This window comes from Felis catus, chromosome A3, assembly GCF_018350175.1.
Source record: "Felis catus isolate Fca126 chromosome A3, F.catus_Fca126_mat1.0, whole genome shotgun sequence".
NCBI classification, from domain to species: domain Eukaryota; kingdom Metazoa; phylum Chordata; class Mammalia; order Carnivora; family Felidae; genus Felis; species Felis catus.
In genome coordinates, this window is record NC_058370.1 from 117908711 (window position 1) to 117923430 (window position 14720).

General features: G+C 40.3%; 1 protein-coding gene across 11 annotated transcripts in view; it reads right to left on the reverse strand.

The window, feature by feature from the left end:
* Positions 1 to 14720, reverse strand: part of BABAM2 (BRISC and BRCA1 A complex member 2) — a 425146-nt gene that overhangs the window by 253221 nt on the left and 157205 nt on the right. For all 11 annotated transcript variants that reach the window (XM_045054775.1, XM_045054777.1, XM_045054778.1 and 8 more), the window contains one exon: positions 3685 to 3759. In XM_045054775.1, coding sequence (XP_044910710.1) covers positions 3685 to 3759 — 75 coding nt within the window. The remainder of the gene's footprint in view (positions 1 to 3684; positions 3760 to 14720) is intronic.

A 14720-nucleotide genomic window follows, 5' to 3' on the forward strand; every position in this document is an offset into this window, starting at 1 on the left:
CCGCTTACACAAATGCCATAAAATGAATTTTTAGTGTATGTTTTTTCTCAAAGAACAGGTCACGAGGCTGAATCCTAGTCATTAGAAGTTGCTGCTCTTGATTTCCTTTAGGATGTGGTGAAAACTGACACTTGTATGTTCTTGTCTTTATTCTTGGGTCTGAGAGTTATTAAACCTGAGTATATGAGGCTGGAAAGCAGTTTTTCTTTTTCAGGGAAGCCATACTCCATAGTGAGATAACATACAACCTTCTCTGGTTTAGTAACTAGAGTGACTCTTACACTTTTGTCATTTCAGTAATCTGCCCTTTATTCTGGGACCACAATTTCTCAACATAAACACACCAGTTGAGAAGTTCAAGGGTGCATACCTGGCCCAAGTGGGACAGACACGGGAAAGCTGATCTATGTCTATCTGTAGATTATCCTGCTATGTGGACTACAGAAACAGGGGATTTGTACTACACTTCCCATTTCATTTCTGGTAGTTTGTGCTGGATTTCCAGCACCCACAAATAAAGAATCCTAATTAATACAGAAGTATTTTTTTTTCCTGAGTTTTTATGTAAGTGATTTATCTGACCCACTGAACTTATCTCATCCAAGAATAAAATTTAGACACTGAAGTCAGGACTCATTCTCAGAATAAATTCACTCTAGTCCACGTAAGAACCATATATGCCTAAAGTATAACATTAAGTAAAATCATATCATCGAATATTTAATGAATTTTTCATTCTCACATGAAAAAATTCTTTTCATGGATAAAAGAAGTATGCTTGGAAATATAAACTTATTACGTGGATGATGGCTTCATCATGGTACAAAGAAATTTCACTGTAGCAAATCAGTATGTCGTCAAACTCCATGTTATTTCAATATTTAAAATTCTACTTCACTTTTCATTTCTTTGGGATGGTGAGGCAAAACTACATTGATGCTGAACAGTATCCTCATCCTAAGAATCTGAAGACTTTATTTTGGGACTGAGACTATCAGATAGCAGCCTGGTAATCAGATTAGGAGCATCTAAATGCTAATAATATGTAAATCAGTTCCTAATGCAAACTCAGTTTTTAGAGTAGTACAGCCAAATGTCCCAAGGTTATGATACGAAAACTTTAGGAACTTAGATTTTAAAACCTTCAATGGGCATTCTGGATTACTTCCGCTAGGCAGGTATTTTTTTCCTGGTTGTTTTGTGTTATACAAGAAAGTTTTTTCTTTTTCTTTTTTCTTTCTTTCTTTCCTTCCTTCCCTGCTTTTCTTCCTTCCTTCCTTCCTTCCTTTTTCTGTCCTTGTGGCTTTATTCTTTTTGCATGGATTAAAGATCCAGAAAGATATCAGTGCTGCAATGTAGGCATTTCATCTAATGGTAGAAACATCATTTCATAGTACCTTGGGGGTGTGGGGGTTGGGGGGAGGCTTTCCAGTTTTGCCAAACAGTTTCCACCTTTTTCCTATCTGGCAAGGAAAGTAAGGACATAATAATACAAAGTTAGGACTCTTAGAGTAGAAAATTTGGAAATTTGATTTTGAAAAGAAAAAAATTAGATTATAATACAAGATATATTTTTTGCCTTGACCCTCAAGAACATGAGCAGGGGCAACATTAGATTCAAATAAACAAGACAACCCATCCAACTGATAAGGCCCAACAAATCAAAACAGATACTGTCACTATAAATAATGAATTGACGTGATTATAGAAATAACGTTCTCTCATATACTATTGAATTTGGCTTTAAATGAGCTGAAATAGAGTTTTAACTGGAATCCACGCAGGTCGATGAGTCTGTGATCTAAGTTTCCAAGGAGACTGCTTGCTACTCGAACAGAGCATAGTAATTGCTAAAACCAAATTAATTATGCTTGGTAATCACAGATATAATATGCATATTTTCCACAACAGGAGTGTGGAGAAACTGATATAAATTGCTGACTTCCATTCTTACTTGGACTTCATAACCCTTAGACACAGAGTGGAAAACTAGTCAATGAGAAATTAAAAATGAAAGTTTAATGAAGCACAAAACTCCCATGTTTTACTTAGGGTGAAAGAAAATAATTTCCCCACCTTGAGTGAAAGGTATTTTTTTTAATGTTTCATTTATTTTTGAGAGAGAGAGAGACAGAGTACAAGCAGGGGGGTGGAGGCAGACAGAGAGGGAGACACAGAATCCAAAGCTGGTTCCAGGCTCTGAGCTGTCAGCACAGAGCCCTATGCAGGGCTGAAACTCGTGAATCATGAAATCGTGACCTGAGCCCAAGTCAGACGCTCAACTGACTGAGCCATCCAGGCGCCCCAAGTAGAATGTATTTTAAAAAGCGTTCCCTTGGGGCACCTGGGTGGCTCAGTCGGTTAAGCATCTGACTTCAGCTCAGGTCACAATCTCACAGTTCATGAGTTAGTGTCCCGTGTAGGGCTATGTGCTGACAGCTCAGAGCCTGGAACTTGCTTTGGATCCTGTGTCTCCCTCTCTTCTGCCTGCCCACCCTGCCCCCACCCCCTGCTCATACTCTGTCTCTCTCTCAAAAATAAAAAATAAAAAGTGTTCTGTAATCTTTTCTATGGTCTATAGCTTATATTCCACCAAACCATACTTCCAATCAAGATTAGTATCTAGTATTATTTATGGCTACAATATACCAGGAAACTTGTACAAGGTTTCTTTCTCTCTAAATGATTATAAATACCATTAACTCTCTGCACAACATCAAATTAGGAAGGCAGACATTTCTCTTCCATTAGACTAAAGCTATACAACTACACGTTGAAATACAGGGCTGAGGGCAGCTAGCTGTATCTTAAATCCCAATCCAGATCCTCATTTGTGATGAACCTAGGCCTCGTGTTACGACTTTCTGTTCAAACCTGCTCCCTGGTCCATTTGGTTTCTTTCATGCTAACCACAACCTAGTCACTGGGATTCTGCCTCTTATGTGCAAAGCATCTGCAGACCCCAGCCCAAAGTGACTCTCCCCCAGCCACACCTTGCCTGCAACACATTTTAAAGAACGCCATATAGGGGCACCTGGGTGGCTCAGTTAGTTAAGCATCTGACTTAGGCTCGGGTCATGTTCTCACAGTTCACGCATTCTAGCCCCACACTGGGCTCTGTGCTGACAGCTCAGAGCCTGGAGCCTGCTTCGGATTCTGTGTCTCCCTCTGTCTGCCCCTCCCTGACTTGTGCTGTCTCTCTGTCTCTCAAAAATAAATAAAAACATAAAAAAAAAAAAAAAGAATGCCATATACACTGGTCTAAATCAATTCTGGACAGCCCAACAATGAAGGTGCCTAAGATGAACTACTGACATAAATAAGGAAAATGAGATGCCCTTTAGCACACAATAATTAATATGCAATCCTACCCAAAGAATGCCTTTTAGACAACTTCCATGAGAGTCTCTCCTCCCAATAAGATTACTAACAGTGATTGTTTTCCCCAAATTTAGTTTACTTATTATGGATTTTATTTTGTAAGGAAAATTCATTTTGAAATTACTTTTAGGGCTACTCTTTTAGCTTTTTGATAACAAACTCAGTAATCTTTGTATAGTAAATATTTTTAATAAATTCATCATCTGAACAAAATGCAGGCAAGCCAATCATACAAATATTCAGAGTCAAATAATGACTTTAAAAGCTCATTTATATTCTCACACTGATATCGTGTATTTTTACCTTGAGAAGGTAGGTGGGAATATTGCTGAAATCCACTGGCAACTTCAAGAGGAAACGAGCTGAAAATTCACCAGTCTGTAGGACAAAAGGTATAATAATAAGATTAAAATAAAAAATTGATTGTAAAGTAACAATTATCACCAAGGCCACAAGTTCAACCTGTTCAAACTGGAGGCATTTTCAGTCTGGGTTTCCTAACATCAAGCAAGAAAAGAAGGTTGGAAAAGTAGGGAAAGATCAAAAAGAATTATTAAATTATTAGCTACTAAAAGCACAATCAGAATTTTTTAAATCTGCATTTTTAATGTGCAATACAATTATAAGGTAGCATTACCTTTTTGGTTTTTTTAAGTGTAAAAAAAAAATACATGAATATATGATTTTTTTTAATCCAAGCAATAAAGACAGACCTGTCCCTTTGATTCATTTCTTTTTACTAAAGCATTCAGACCAATTCACTAAGATTTATAACTCACAGATGACTGACATGTATCACCATGCCTTACAGTATGTCTGGAAATACATACATAGGTCAAACTTCTACCCTTATAATATAAAGCAATCTATCAGTAGGTACCCCAAATAAGATTCTAATCTCCTGGACAGTCTATTAGCATCCATCATCAACTAATAACTTTTCAGTAATTCTCTCAATTCTCTTTCCATAGGGAAGATGTACAGAGGTTTATAGAATTAAAACATTTAGCCAAGCCTAAAAATAGCTTTTACTTTTCTTTAAAGAAAAAAAAATCATGTAAAAGAAAAAAGTTTTCCTCTCACTTTGTGATGATGGGAAATCAAAGTTGTTTTTTTCTTCTTTTTTGGGTTTTTTTGTTTGTTTGTTTTGTTTTGTTTTGTTTACGATGGGAAAGTCTAAGGCATCACATTTTTTTAAAAACACTTTGTCACAGTATGGAGAAGGGTCTTTCCAGTTGGGCTAACAGACACCTCGGGGTTCCAAGGAACCTGTCTGCAAAGGCCACAAGGAAGGGTGCTGAGCTGGTGGTATCCTGGGTCTTTCAACCTCTCTCACTACATGTCTGTAGTTCAGCTTGGGATTTTGACATACTGGGTTTCACTATAACAACTTGTTTGAACAAAGAACTCCAGGGATGATCTAGAACTACTCTAAAGAGTGGGTCTCTATCCTTTTTATATTTTGTGAACACTAAACAGCTCCCAATGTCTCCACTGCCTTCCCCCTTAAAAAAAAAAGCACCTCAGGTTACTAAAACACATCTTTAGACATAGCAAGCATTTACAAATATTTTTTTATGGATCAGTGAATGAAGGCACACAAGCACACATGCACAGCTCTTACAGAAGACTGCACATCAGTCACCACACCTTTCTATAATGACCCTAGCAACTGGGTGCAATTTTTAAACTCTGACCTAAAACCTTGAAAATGCAAACAGAAATATAAACCTTGAGCTCAAAAGATAAAAGTGATAATGACCATCTACATGGGAGTTGTTGTTTTGCCGCTTATAACATCTTTTAACTTACATCAACCTCCAGCTAAGGACGGAGCACTTCCTCATTGCCACAAGCCTAACCCCATGACACAAAAAGCAGAAATGAGAGAACTGAATGGACAGACTCAAAGCTGAGGCAAGCCAGATAGACTCACAGCAGCCACTGTGCCGCCAGAAATGTCAGTGGTGAGAAACAAGGAAAATCATTGGTGCTGAGCAGCTATCCTCAGTACCCAATGCCAATACACACAGCCTACTTGAAAGAATAGTTTAGAGTCACCTAAGGATCTACAAACAGCTTGCATCACAGTAGGTGGAAGGAAAAGGTTTGTGAAAGAGCCTATTAAAACTCTTACATTTTATCAGAGTCCAAGATGACCAGAAAGGTATGGTCTTGGTGTTTTGTTAAGCAACTGGAGGACTCTACAATTAATACCACCTGGTCAGTGGGATTCTTTGGACCTAAGCACCGGGGCTCCTACATTGAAAGAGGTGAGTATAGGGATAACATGTAACACTACAGATTTCTACGAGAGCTTATTAGAGGGGTACCTGGCCCAGTGGGAATTTGGGGGTATGGGAAGAATGAAAAGTCTTCCTTTGGTGCTGGTAGAGCACCACAGGGTAAGGGACATTCATCAAAGAAGCCAAATCCCCAACCACTAACCCCATTCTTTCTCCTATATAAGCAATTCTCCCCTCTTTATCCACTCACTCCCACCAGCATGCAAACGTCATTTAAAAAGTCTTTCCGGGGGTGCCTGGGTGGCTCAGTCAGTTCAGCATCCAACTTCAGCTGACATCATGATCTCGCGGTCATGGTCTCGCAGCTCATGAGTTTGGGCCCTGCACTGGATGAGCCCAAGCCCTGCTTCCGGTGAGCCCCGCTTCTCTCTCTCCCCCTCTCTCTCTCTGCCCCTCATGGGATTCTCTCTCTCTCCCTCTCTCTGCCCCCTGCTCACTTGCGCCCTCTCTCTGAAAAAAAAAAAAATCTTTCTTAACTTCATACCTCACTTCAGGTCCCATCTCATTTCTCTGTTGAACTTCACAAAACAATCTCCTGTAAAGAACTGGTCTATACTCAGCGTATACATTTCTTCTTTTACTATGCTCTCTGGAACCCTCTCCTGTCAGCCCTTCCTCCCCACCAGCCAACCCCCACAGCCCATCAGGGTCACCAATGACCTCCCCACTGCCAAACCCAATGGTCATCTCTCTGTCCTCATTTTATTACTTGTTCTCTCTGTGGCATTTTGACATAGCTGATTATTACTCCTTACATTCTTCCCTTTGTTTCCAGGATCCCACTCTCTTGGTTCTTCTTTACTTCACTGGCCTCCCCTACGGTCTCCTGGCCTCTGAACTCTGGTGCACACCACCACAGCTCAGATCAAGATCTCTCTCCTTCCTTGACACTTCCTTGGTGATCTCATCCAGGCTCAAGATTTTCAATACCTTTTATATGCTGATGATTCCCAAATTTTCTATCTCTGCCCAGACCTTTTCCTAACTTGTTTCATGTATCCAACGATCGTGAGTAAAACCAAACCCTTGGTTCCCTTCCTTTGATATTTATTCTTCATTTTAGTAAACGGCAATTCGATGCTTTCAATCCCTCAGGCCAAAAAACCTCAACATCTTGACCCCTCTCTTTCTCGCTTGTCCTACATCCAAGGTGGCAGCAAATCCTGCTGATTCTACCTTCAAAAGAGATCCTCAGCCCCAACCGCTTCTCGCCACCACACAACCACGTGATCTGAGCCACAGCTACCTCTAGCCTAGACGGTTGCAATCACCCCCAACTGCCTCAGCCCTTGTTTGCCAGGAGTCTGCTTCCACCGCCATACACACAGCAACCCTTTTAACACATTAGTCAGATCACGATCCCCCTTTGCTCAAAACTCTCAGACGGTTAAGTATAGCTTCTTTATAGAATAATCTGACAAGGTAACAACTGAGCAGAGCCGTGAAAGAGGTGAGGAAGAAAATCATGTGGGATGTGGGGGAAAAACATCCCAGGCAAGGGAAACAGGAAGTATAAAAAGGGGTGATGCGGCCCTAGATGTTCAAGAAAGAACAAGAAGGACAATGTTACTGGAGCAAACAAGTACTAATACTGATCAAAGCTCATGCAGAAACTCTCTTTTCCTAACCCCAGTAGGACGTGCAACAATCGCTCATAAAATTAGTGAACACTAAAGTGACTACTTCATCTATGTGGAACATTGGGTAAGTCATTTCTGAGGATGTTGAGAGAGAGAGGTTTTTTAGAAGTACTAAGGGATTAGAAGAGGTCGGGGAAGGGAGGTGGCTGGATAGGCAATAATAAATCAAACTCAATTCATCTTCATTTTCAGTTTAGAGAAGCAAACCAATCAATAAATAGCCATTGTTAAAATGGCGATAGCCAAGTTAAAATGGCGATCTCAAAATGTTCACATTGTTACACCCAATGGCTCATCTATATTTAGGGGAAAAAAAACAATGAAAGGAATAAAATGTACGATTTAAAAATTAAAACAAGTCTTGTACATATAAGGTAATGGGAAATATAATTACGTATTTAGCACTTGGACTCATGTGAACTGCTAGTTATTTTAGTCCATCCACTGCATTTTAGCTCTTTTGCCCTATTTTAGTTTGTACAATATATTTTTATTCTACCAGCTATTTTAGACCAACATTCCTTTTAAAACGCTCAGACAATCCCTACTTTATCCCCTCTCAAAATGTTGATCCTAGAGCTAATATAAATTTATGTTTATTGGCAAAAGACTGATTTACACGACTAAATTAATAATAAAAGGCATGTGGATCCAAGGACTAAGAGGAGTTTGTGTTTATCAGCAATGGGCTGATTTGCACAACTAAACTCGTAACACGAGAAACTCGAGACTGTGAAAGGAAATCTGGTTCTCTGGAAACCGCAGAAAGTGTTTTTTGATCTCCAACTTTCAAGCTGACCGTACAGTCTTTATTTTGCCATTGAGAGAATAAAGAAAACTTACCACTTGTTTCTCACAGTGTTGGAAGTGCTGGAAACTACAACTCAAGAATTCAGCTTTCACTTCTGCCACTGATTTTCCTTGTAACCTGGACGTCATCTCTTTCTGTGTAACTAAGTAAATGCTGATTTAAAACATACCTTAATATGAAATTTGAACCATAAATTATATAAGGAGTAAACCATAAGTGAAAAATCCTTTCTGAGTTCTACCTCAGATGACTTTTTCTGTGTTTTTATATTCGAAGTTCCAACAGTTATTCAAGCAATTTACGGTCACGCTGTTGTCACGTCAAAGATTGCTTCCATAGCAATCTTTCCTGTAAGCTGAAAATGAGACATTTAGATGCAGCCAAGTGAACAGAATAATTTGATTTTTTTGTCAGTCCTTGGTCAAACCTTCTCTTGGATAGATGTAGAAAATTATCTGACCTCTGACTGTGAAAATGTCAGCCGTTCTGCCAACTGCCTTCATGGCAATTTCCCCAGCTTAGCAATAAACATGTGCATCCTTCCTTTTTTTTCAAGTTGTAGTACACTGGCAAGTAACTTAAACTAATAAGACTCTGAGTTTTGGCAATTTATTAAATCTAACTTTTCTTCTGGTAATAGCGGCTATGTCGTGTGACAGGTAGTGACAGGCAGACATCTTGTGCAGAATGGGCTCCAAACCCAAGTTGCTATGTAAAGGGAAATTTGACTTCCTTTCTTAGAGGTTGTTCCTTTGTCAACAAACAAGCTTTCATCTGAAATTGACTGCTTCTATCACTTAGACAGCTAAAAGCTAAGAAACACTCAAGAATGACTATGACTTTGGAGCACCCAGATGGCTCAGTCAGTTGGGCGCCCAACTCTTGATTTCAGCTCAGGTCATGATCTCATGGGTCATGAGATTGAGCCCTGAATCGGGCACTGCGCTGATGGACAGATCCTTCTTGAAATTCTCTCTCCCCCTCTCTCTGCTCCTCCCCTGCTTGTGTTCTCTGTCTCTCAAAATAAATAAATAAACATCAAAAAAGAAGGAGGAGGAGGAGGAGGAAGAGGAGAGGGAGGAAGAAGAGGAAGAGGAGGAGGAGGAGAAGGACTACAACTTTAACAGGATGACAGTCTGATGGTGATTCTTCAAATGGACTCTGACAACCAATAGCCTAAGTCTGGAGACTATTCCTTGGCAAATGCATAATTACTCATTGCACATGAAAAGGAAAGCCAAAGCCAGTCTAACGAGGATTTCATAACATCTCATTCTTTACCAAATGTTTTCTAAGCTATATTATTTAATTATCCCAAAACCCTGTTCTATAGATATAATTCACTTGTTTCTATTTTAGAAATGAGAAAATTTAGGCCTAAAACAGTCAAGAAACTTGCCTACAGCCTTTGAGAGAGCAATAAAGAGTCAGAGCTCAAGATTCATTCCCCATTCATCACTATGGGTTAAGAGCCTAAAATGTGTCAGGCCCTATATTAGGTACTGCAAATATAATGAGGAAAAGAGACATGGCCCCTGCCCTCCTACAGCTTATCATCTAGGGAGCGACTCAGAAACTCATCAAAATAATGCTTTTATAAATTACAACCTGTGAAAACTCTGTCTACACTTTGGGGCTCATTACTCTGAGGGAACTCTTAGAAAGCCAGGTCCTTAGACCCCACAGAAAAATAAGCAATTAATACCAGCTAGGAAAACGTCAAAGAAGCAAAGCAGAAGGGCTAACTACACCGGAGAGTGAGAACACAGTAATTACAGCAGGGTAATACTGTAGCTAAATCAAACAGAAAATAAGTCCAGAAATAAGCCAAATACATTTAGTGTTATGATTGGTGATGTGGGACAACTGCATCATCATCTAGGAATAAAGTTAGATCCACATCTCATATCATATATGAGGATAAAGCCCAAGTAGATTAAGAATTTCAGTGTAAAAGCTGAAACCTTAAGGAGGAAAACACTGATGAGTATCTTTATAACCTTGCAGTAGGGAATGCCTTTCAAATCCAACTCCAAATTCAGAAGCCAAAAGGGAAAAGACAAATAAGCTTGACAGCCTGAATAGAAAGATTTCGTGGATGGCAAATAACCACCATCAGCGAGGTCAAAAGACAACAGACAGAGGAAAATGTCTTTGTGACTCTACCACAAAAAGCTAATGACCTTAATGAAGAAAAAAGATGAAAACCCCAAGAAAAACAAGCAAAGAATATACAGAAAAGAAATACAGTCTGAAACGTGAAAAAATGCATACCCTTATTCATAACAAAAGGAATACAAATTATCATTTTTTACCAAACAGCTTGGCAGAAATCCATCAGCACTTCATAGATGTCGCTGCACTGTGTTCTCACCTCCGCTGTTTTTGATGAAAAGTCAGCGTTGACTCCAGTTAACTACTCACCTACAAATAAAGTGTCAGTTTTCTGTGACCACTTAAGATTTTCCCTTTATGTGTGGTTTTCAGTATTCTGACTTGCATTTGTCTTGGTTAGTTAGGGTTTGTTGAGATTCTTGAATCTCTAAATGTATGTCTTTTGCCATACTTGGATACACCTAGGCATTATTTCATCAAATATTTCCCTGCTCCCTCTTTTTCCCCTCTCCTCTCCTTCCGGGACTCCATATTCATGTATGTTCGATGTTTTGATTTTGTCCTGTTAGCTCTGCCTTTGCCTCTTCCAAGTATCAACCCCCATCCGGTATCTGACTGCTTTCAATCACTACCCAGCACCTTGAGGCACATGGCTTTATGTTCTGCCCAGAGCTGACAGCTGCTACTTGTGGAAGGGTTAGTCCAAGAGGAGCTACCAGGCCATTCTGCAAAGTGGAGCTTGACAGAAATCTTCGAATATGTTAATACACTGTTGGCAACAGTGTGGAGAAACAACCACCGTTACGTACTGCTGCTGGGTTAATAAACTAGAATGAACTGCATGGAGGGCATTTTACAGACAAAATTATAAACACACATAAACCTGGATCCAGCCATTCCTCTTCTAATTATTTATCTTACAGACATATTTGGACACACACAAAACGGCAGGTACAAGGATGACAGGTACAAGGATGAAGGCGCTCTCTGTGTGCTTACTCAGGAAAGAAACTCGGAGCTGTATCAAGTCAAAAGCAAAGCTGCCAAGCACGGTGTGTGATACATGTTACCACTTGCATTGAAAGGGGGGAATGTGTGTGTATATACACAAATATATATACACACATATATACACACATACACACATATATACACATATATAAACACACATATATACACACATACACACATATATACACATATATATACACACATATATACACACGTATATACACACATACACACATATATACACACATATATACACACATACACACATATATACACACATACACACATATATACACACATACACACATATATACAAGTGTCTGTATTTGTATTTGCTTCTACGTGCATAAAGGAACTCTGAAAAGGTACACTAGAAGAAAGCTATAGCAGTGCTTACATGGGATGGGAAAGGAAAGGAAGACGGTCCTGATTTGGGTGGATATTGGACAATGATGGGAGAGAGACTTTTCCCCACATATCTTTTAACAGATTTTGATGTTTCAACAATATGAATATATTATTCACTCAAAAACTTTTAAAAAGAAATTTACAGTCCAAAGGGTGCATAATGAGATGCTCCTAATTCATGCCTTCACTCATCCATCCATCCATCCATCCATCCATTCATTCATTCATTCAACAAACATTTCCTAAACACCTACTGTGCCAAGTGCCAGGTTAGGTGATGGAGATCTTAAGACAAACAAAATACAGCCTCTGTCCTCATGGAGCTTAAAGTCTATTTTGACGAGACAAACAAAATATTACGATGTGATGTTCTGACAGATATTCACTGGATCCTGTGGAAGTCATGGAGTTAGGACTCCTCATTTTAGGTAACAGAATTCCATTTCAAACTCACCGAGCAAATGAAAGATAATTTCTTACAAGAATCTGAGGTTTCTCATGGAATCTAAGGCTAAAACGCAGCCCAGCCTCAGTTCGAAAGACTTGAACACCTTGAGCTGTTCGTCCTGGTCTTATCTCTACTCTGTGCTTCATCTTTCTCTCCAACTACCACTTTCTCATTCCTTTGACTAGGTAATATGAGAAAAAATTTACATGTGACACACCAGTTACTCACAAGGAGGCTAAGCTCACTCTCTCAGCGCCATCTCCACATTCCCAGGCAAGAATTCTGTTTGGTTTATGCACCTTCTGAACTAATCAGCACTACCTCCAGAGTTCTTCACAGTAAAACAGCTAGGGACACCATAAATTCACTAGAAATAACCGAAAAACTAGGAAACCTTTTAGGAGTGGGGGGATTAAGTTATGTGCGCTCTCCCCCAAAGCCATAAGACGATCTGAGGGGTTGTCTCACAGAACACTTCGAACACAGGATCCTTCACCTTTTCCCTTTTACTACACGGAAAAAAAGCATTAAAAACTCGGGAAGGGTCGCCTGGGTGGCTCAGTCAGTTAAGCGTCGTACCCTGGATCTCAGACAAGGTCTTGATCTCAGCCTTGTGAGTTCAAGCCCTGTGCTGGGCTCCACGCTGGGCGTGAAGCCTACTCAAAAAAAAAAAAAAATCTGGGGCAGCTGGTTCTCTGATGTCCCCTGCAGACCCCTTTACGCTGAGAAATCTGTGCAAAGGGTGCTCCCTACATCTAAGTGGCCACCTAGGAAACGGGGCAAGGCACCCAAGATTTCAGAACAAACAAGTGGCCTCCCAAACAGAGGCACGTGGCACGATCCCCGTCCTTCCTCACATGCTGCTCTCCAAGGTACAGGCAAAGGAAATGGAAAGATTTCCTCTGTGTTTCATCTGCTTCCATAAAACCAGGTCTTCTCCACTTAAGGCATCCTGCTGCTAAAAGAAATGTGAACTTCCTACTGACAGTTCTATTATTTAAAAAATAAAATAAAATTCCTTTCAAATGTCAGTAAAACTGAAAAAGCTATTCACACTCACCTTTAACGTCTACAGGTATAAAGTAATTTAGGGGCACACACATACCACTTCTTAGGAATCAAGTCAAAACCTGAGGGCAAGATCAGATAGAGGGCAAGAACACTACTGAGGGCAAGATCCCAAGTACTCCTACTGACATCCAGGTCAGAATTCGATATGACAAATCCATTACAAAAACAATAAAAATGTGAGCCCCTGTCATGGGTTCATTTATTTTAAATAATGTTCAACTCATAATAGTTCCATGTGGTTAAAAACAAAAACAAACAAATTTGTCACTTCCTAGAAGTGTGTGTAACACAGCTGATACCCACACCACACCCTTTTCAAAGGAGCACAAGTTTATCCCTGTCTCCAAGTCAAGTGCCGCCAGGGCATAACTCCCAAGCAGAATAAATTGAAAGACGATTATGAGAGAAGGATACCCTGCTGACGAGCATCACCAGAACACCTACTCCATCCTCACGGCCAAGGTAAAAGGGCCACGCGCTTTCTGACCCTCCAGATATTTTGATCCCCCTCGGAGCACTCTGGCCCTCCTCTTCCACCATTCTAGGCCAGTGCTATCCAAGACAAGGGAGACACAACACACAAATGTAAGCTACACATGCATGTGTAAGATTTTTAGTATTTTCTAATAGCCACATTTAAAAAGGTTAAGAGAGGGGTGCCTGGGTGGCTCAGTCGGTTAAGCGGCCGACTTCAGCTCAGGTCATGACCTCGCGGTCCGTGAGTTCGAGCCCCGCGTCGGGCTCTGGGCTGACGGCTCAGAGCCTGGAGCCTGTTTCCGATTCTGTGTCTCCCTCTCTCTCTGCCCCTCCCCTGTTCATGCTCTGTCTCTCTCTGTCTCAAAAATAAATAAACGTTAAAAAAAAATTTTTTTAATAAAATAATAAAAATAAAAAGGTAAGAGAAACAAGTGAGATCAAGTTTAATGCCATATCCCAATATATCTAAAATACTCCCATTTCCACATGGAATCAATATAAAACTTGGTAATGAGATCATTTTGGGGTACGAAATTCTTCAAATTCTGGTTTATATCTTGCATTTGCTTCCATCCCAGTTCCGAGTAACACTGCAGGTGCTCAACAGCCACGTGTGTATGGCTGGCTGGAAGCTCTCGTGTTGGGCCGAACCGTTCCAGACATTTTTCCAATACTAACCTCCACATCAAGTTAGATTCTCTCTGTGACAAATACCTGAAGATCTGCTTGAGCTACCAAACGTTCCTAACAGGAAGGCTGACACCTGTCGTCCGGTCAGCGGGGAGTGATCGTGGGACCCCACTGCCTCTTCCAGATGATTTGTTTTTTCCTCCACCAAATGCTGCCTAAACCTACTGTCCCTACTTCGTTTTCTCCACCTGCATTCCTGACACCCTGCAATGTGCTCTCCTCTGCTCCGAATGCCATCATTTTATACCTGTGGCTCCCGGAAACATAAGCACCTCTGTCTCTATTAAAAACTAATTTTGGGGGCGTCTGGGTGGCTCAGTTGGTTGAGAGAACAACTTCGGCTCAGGTCATGATCTCGCAGT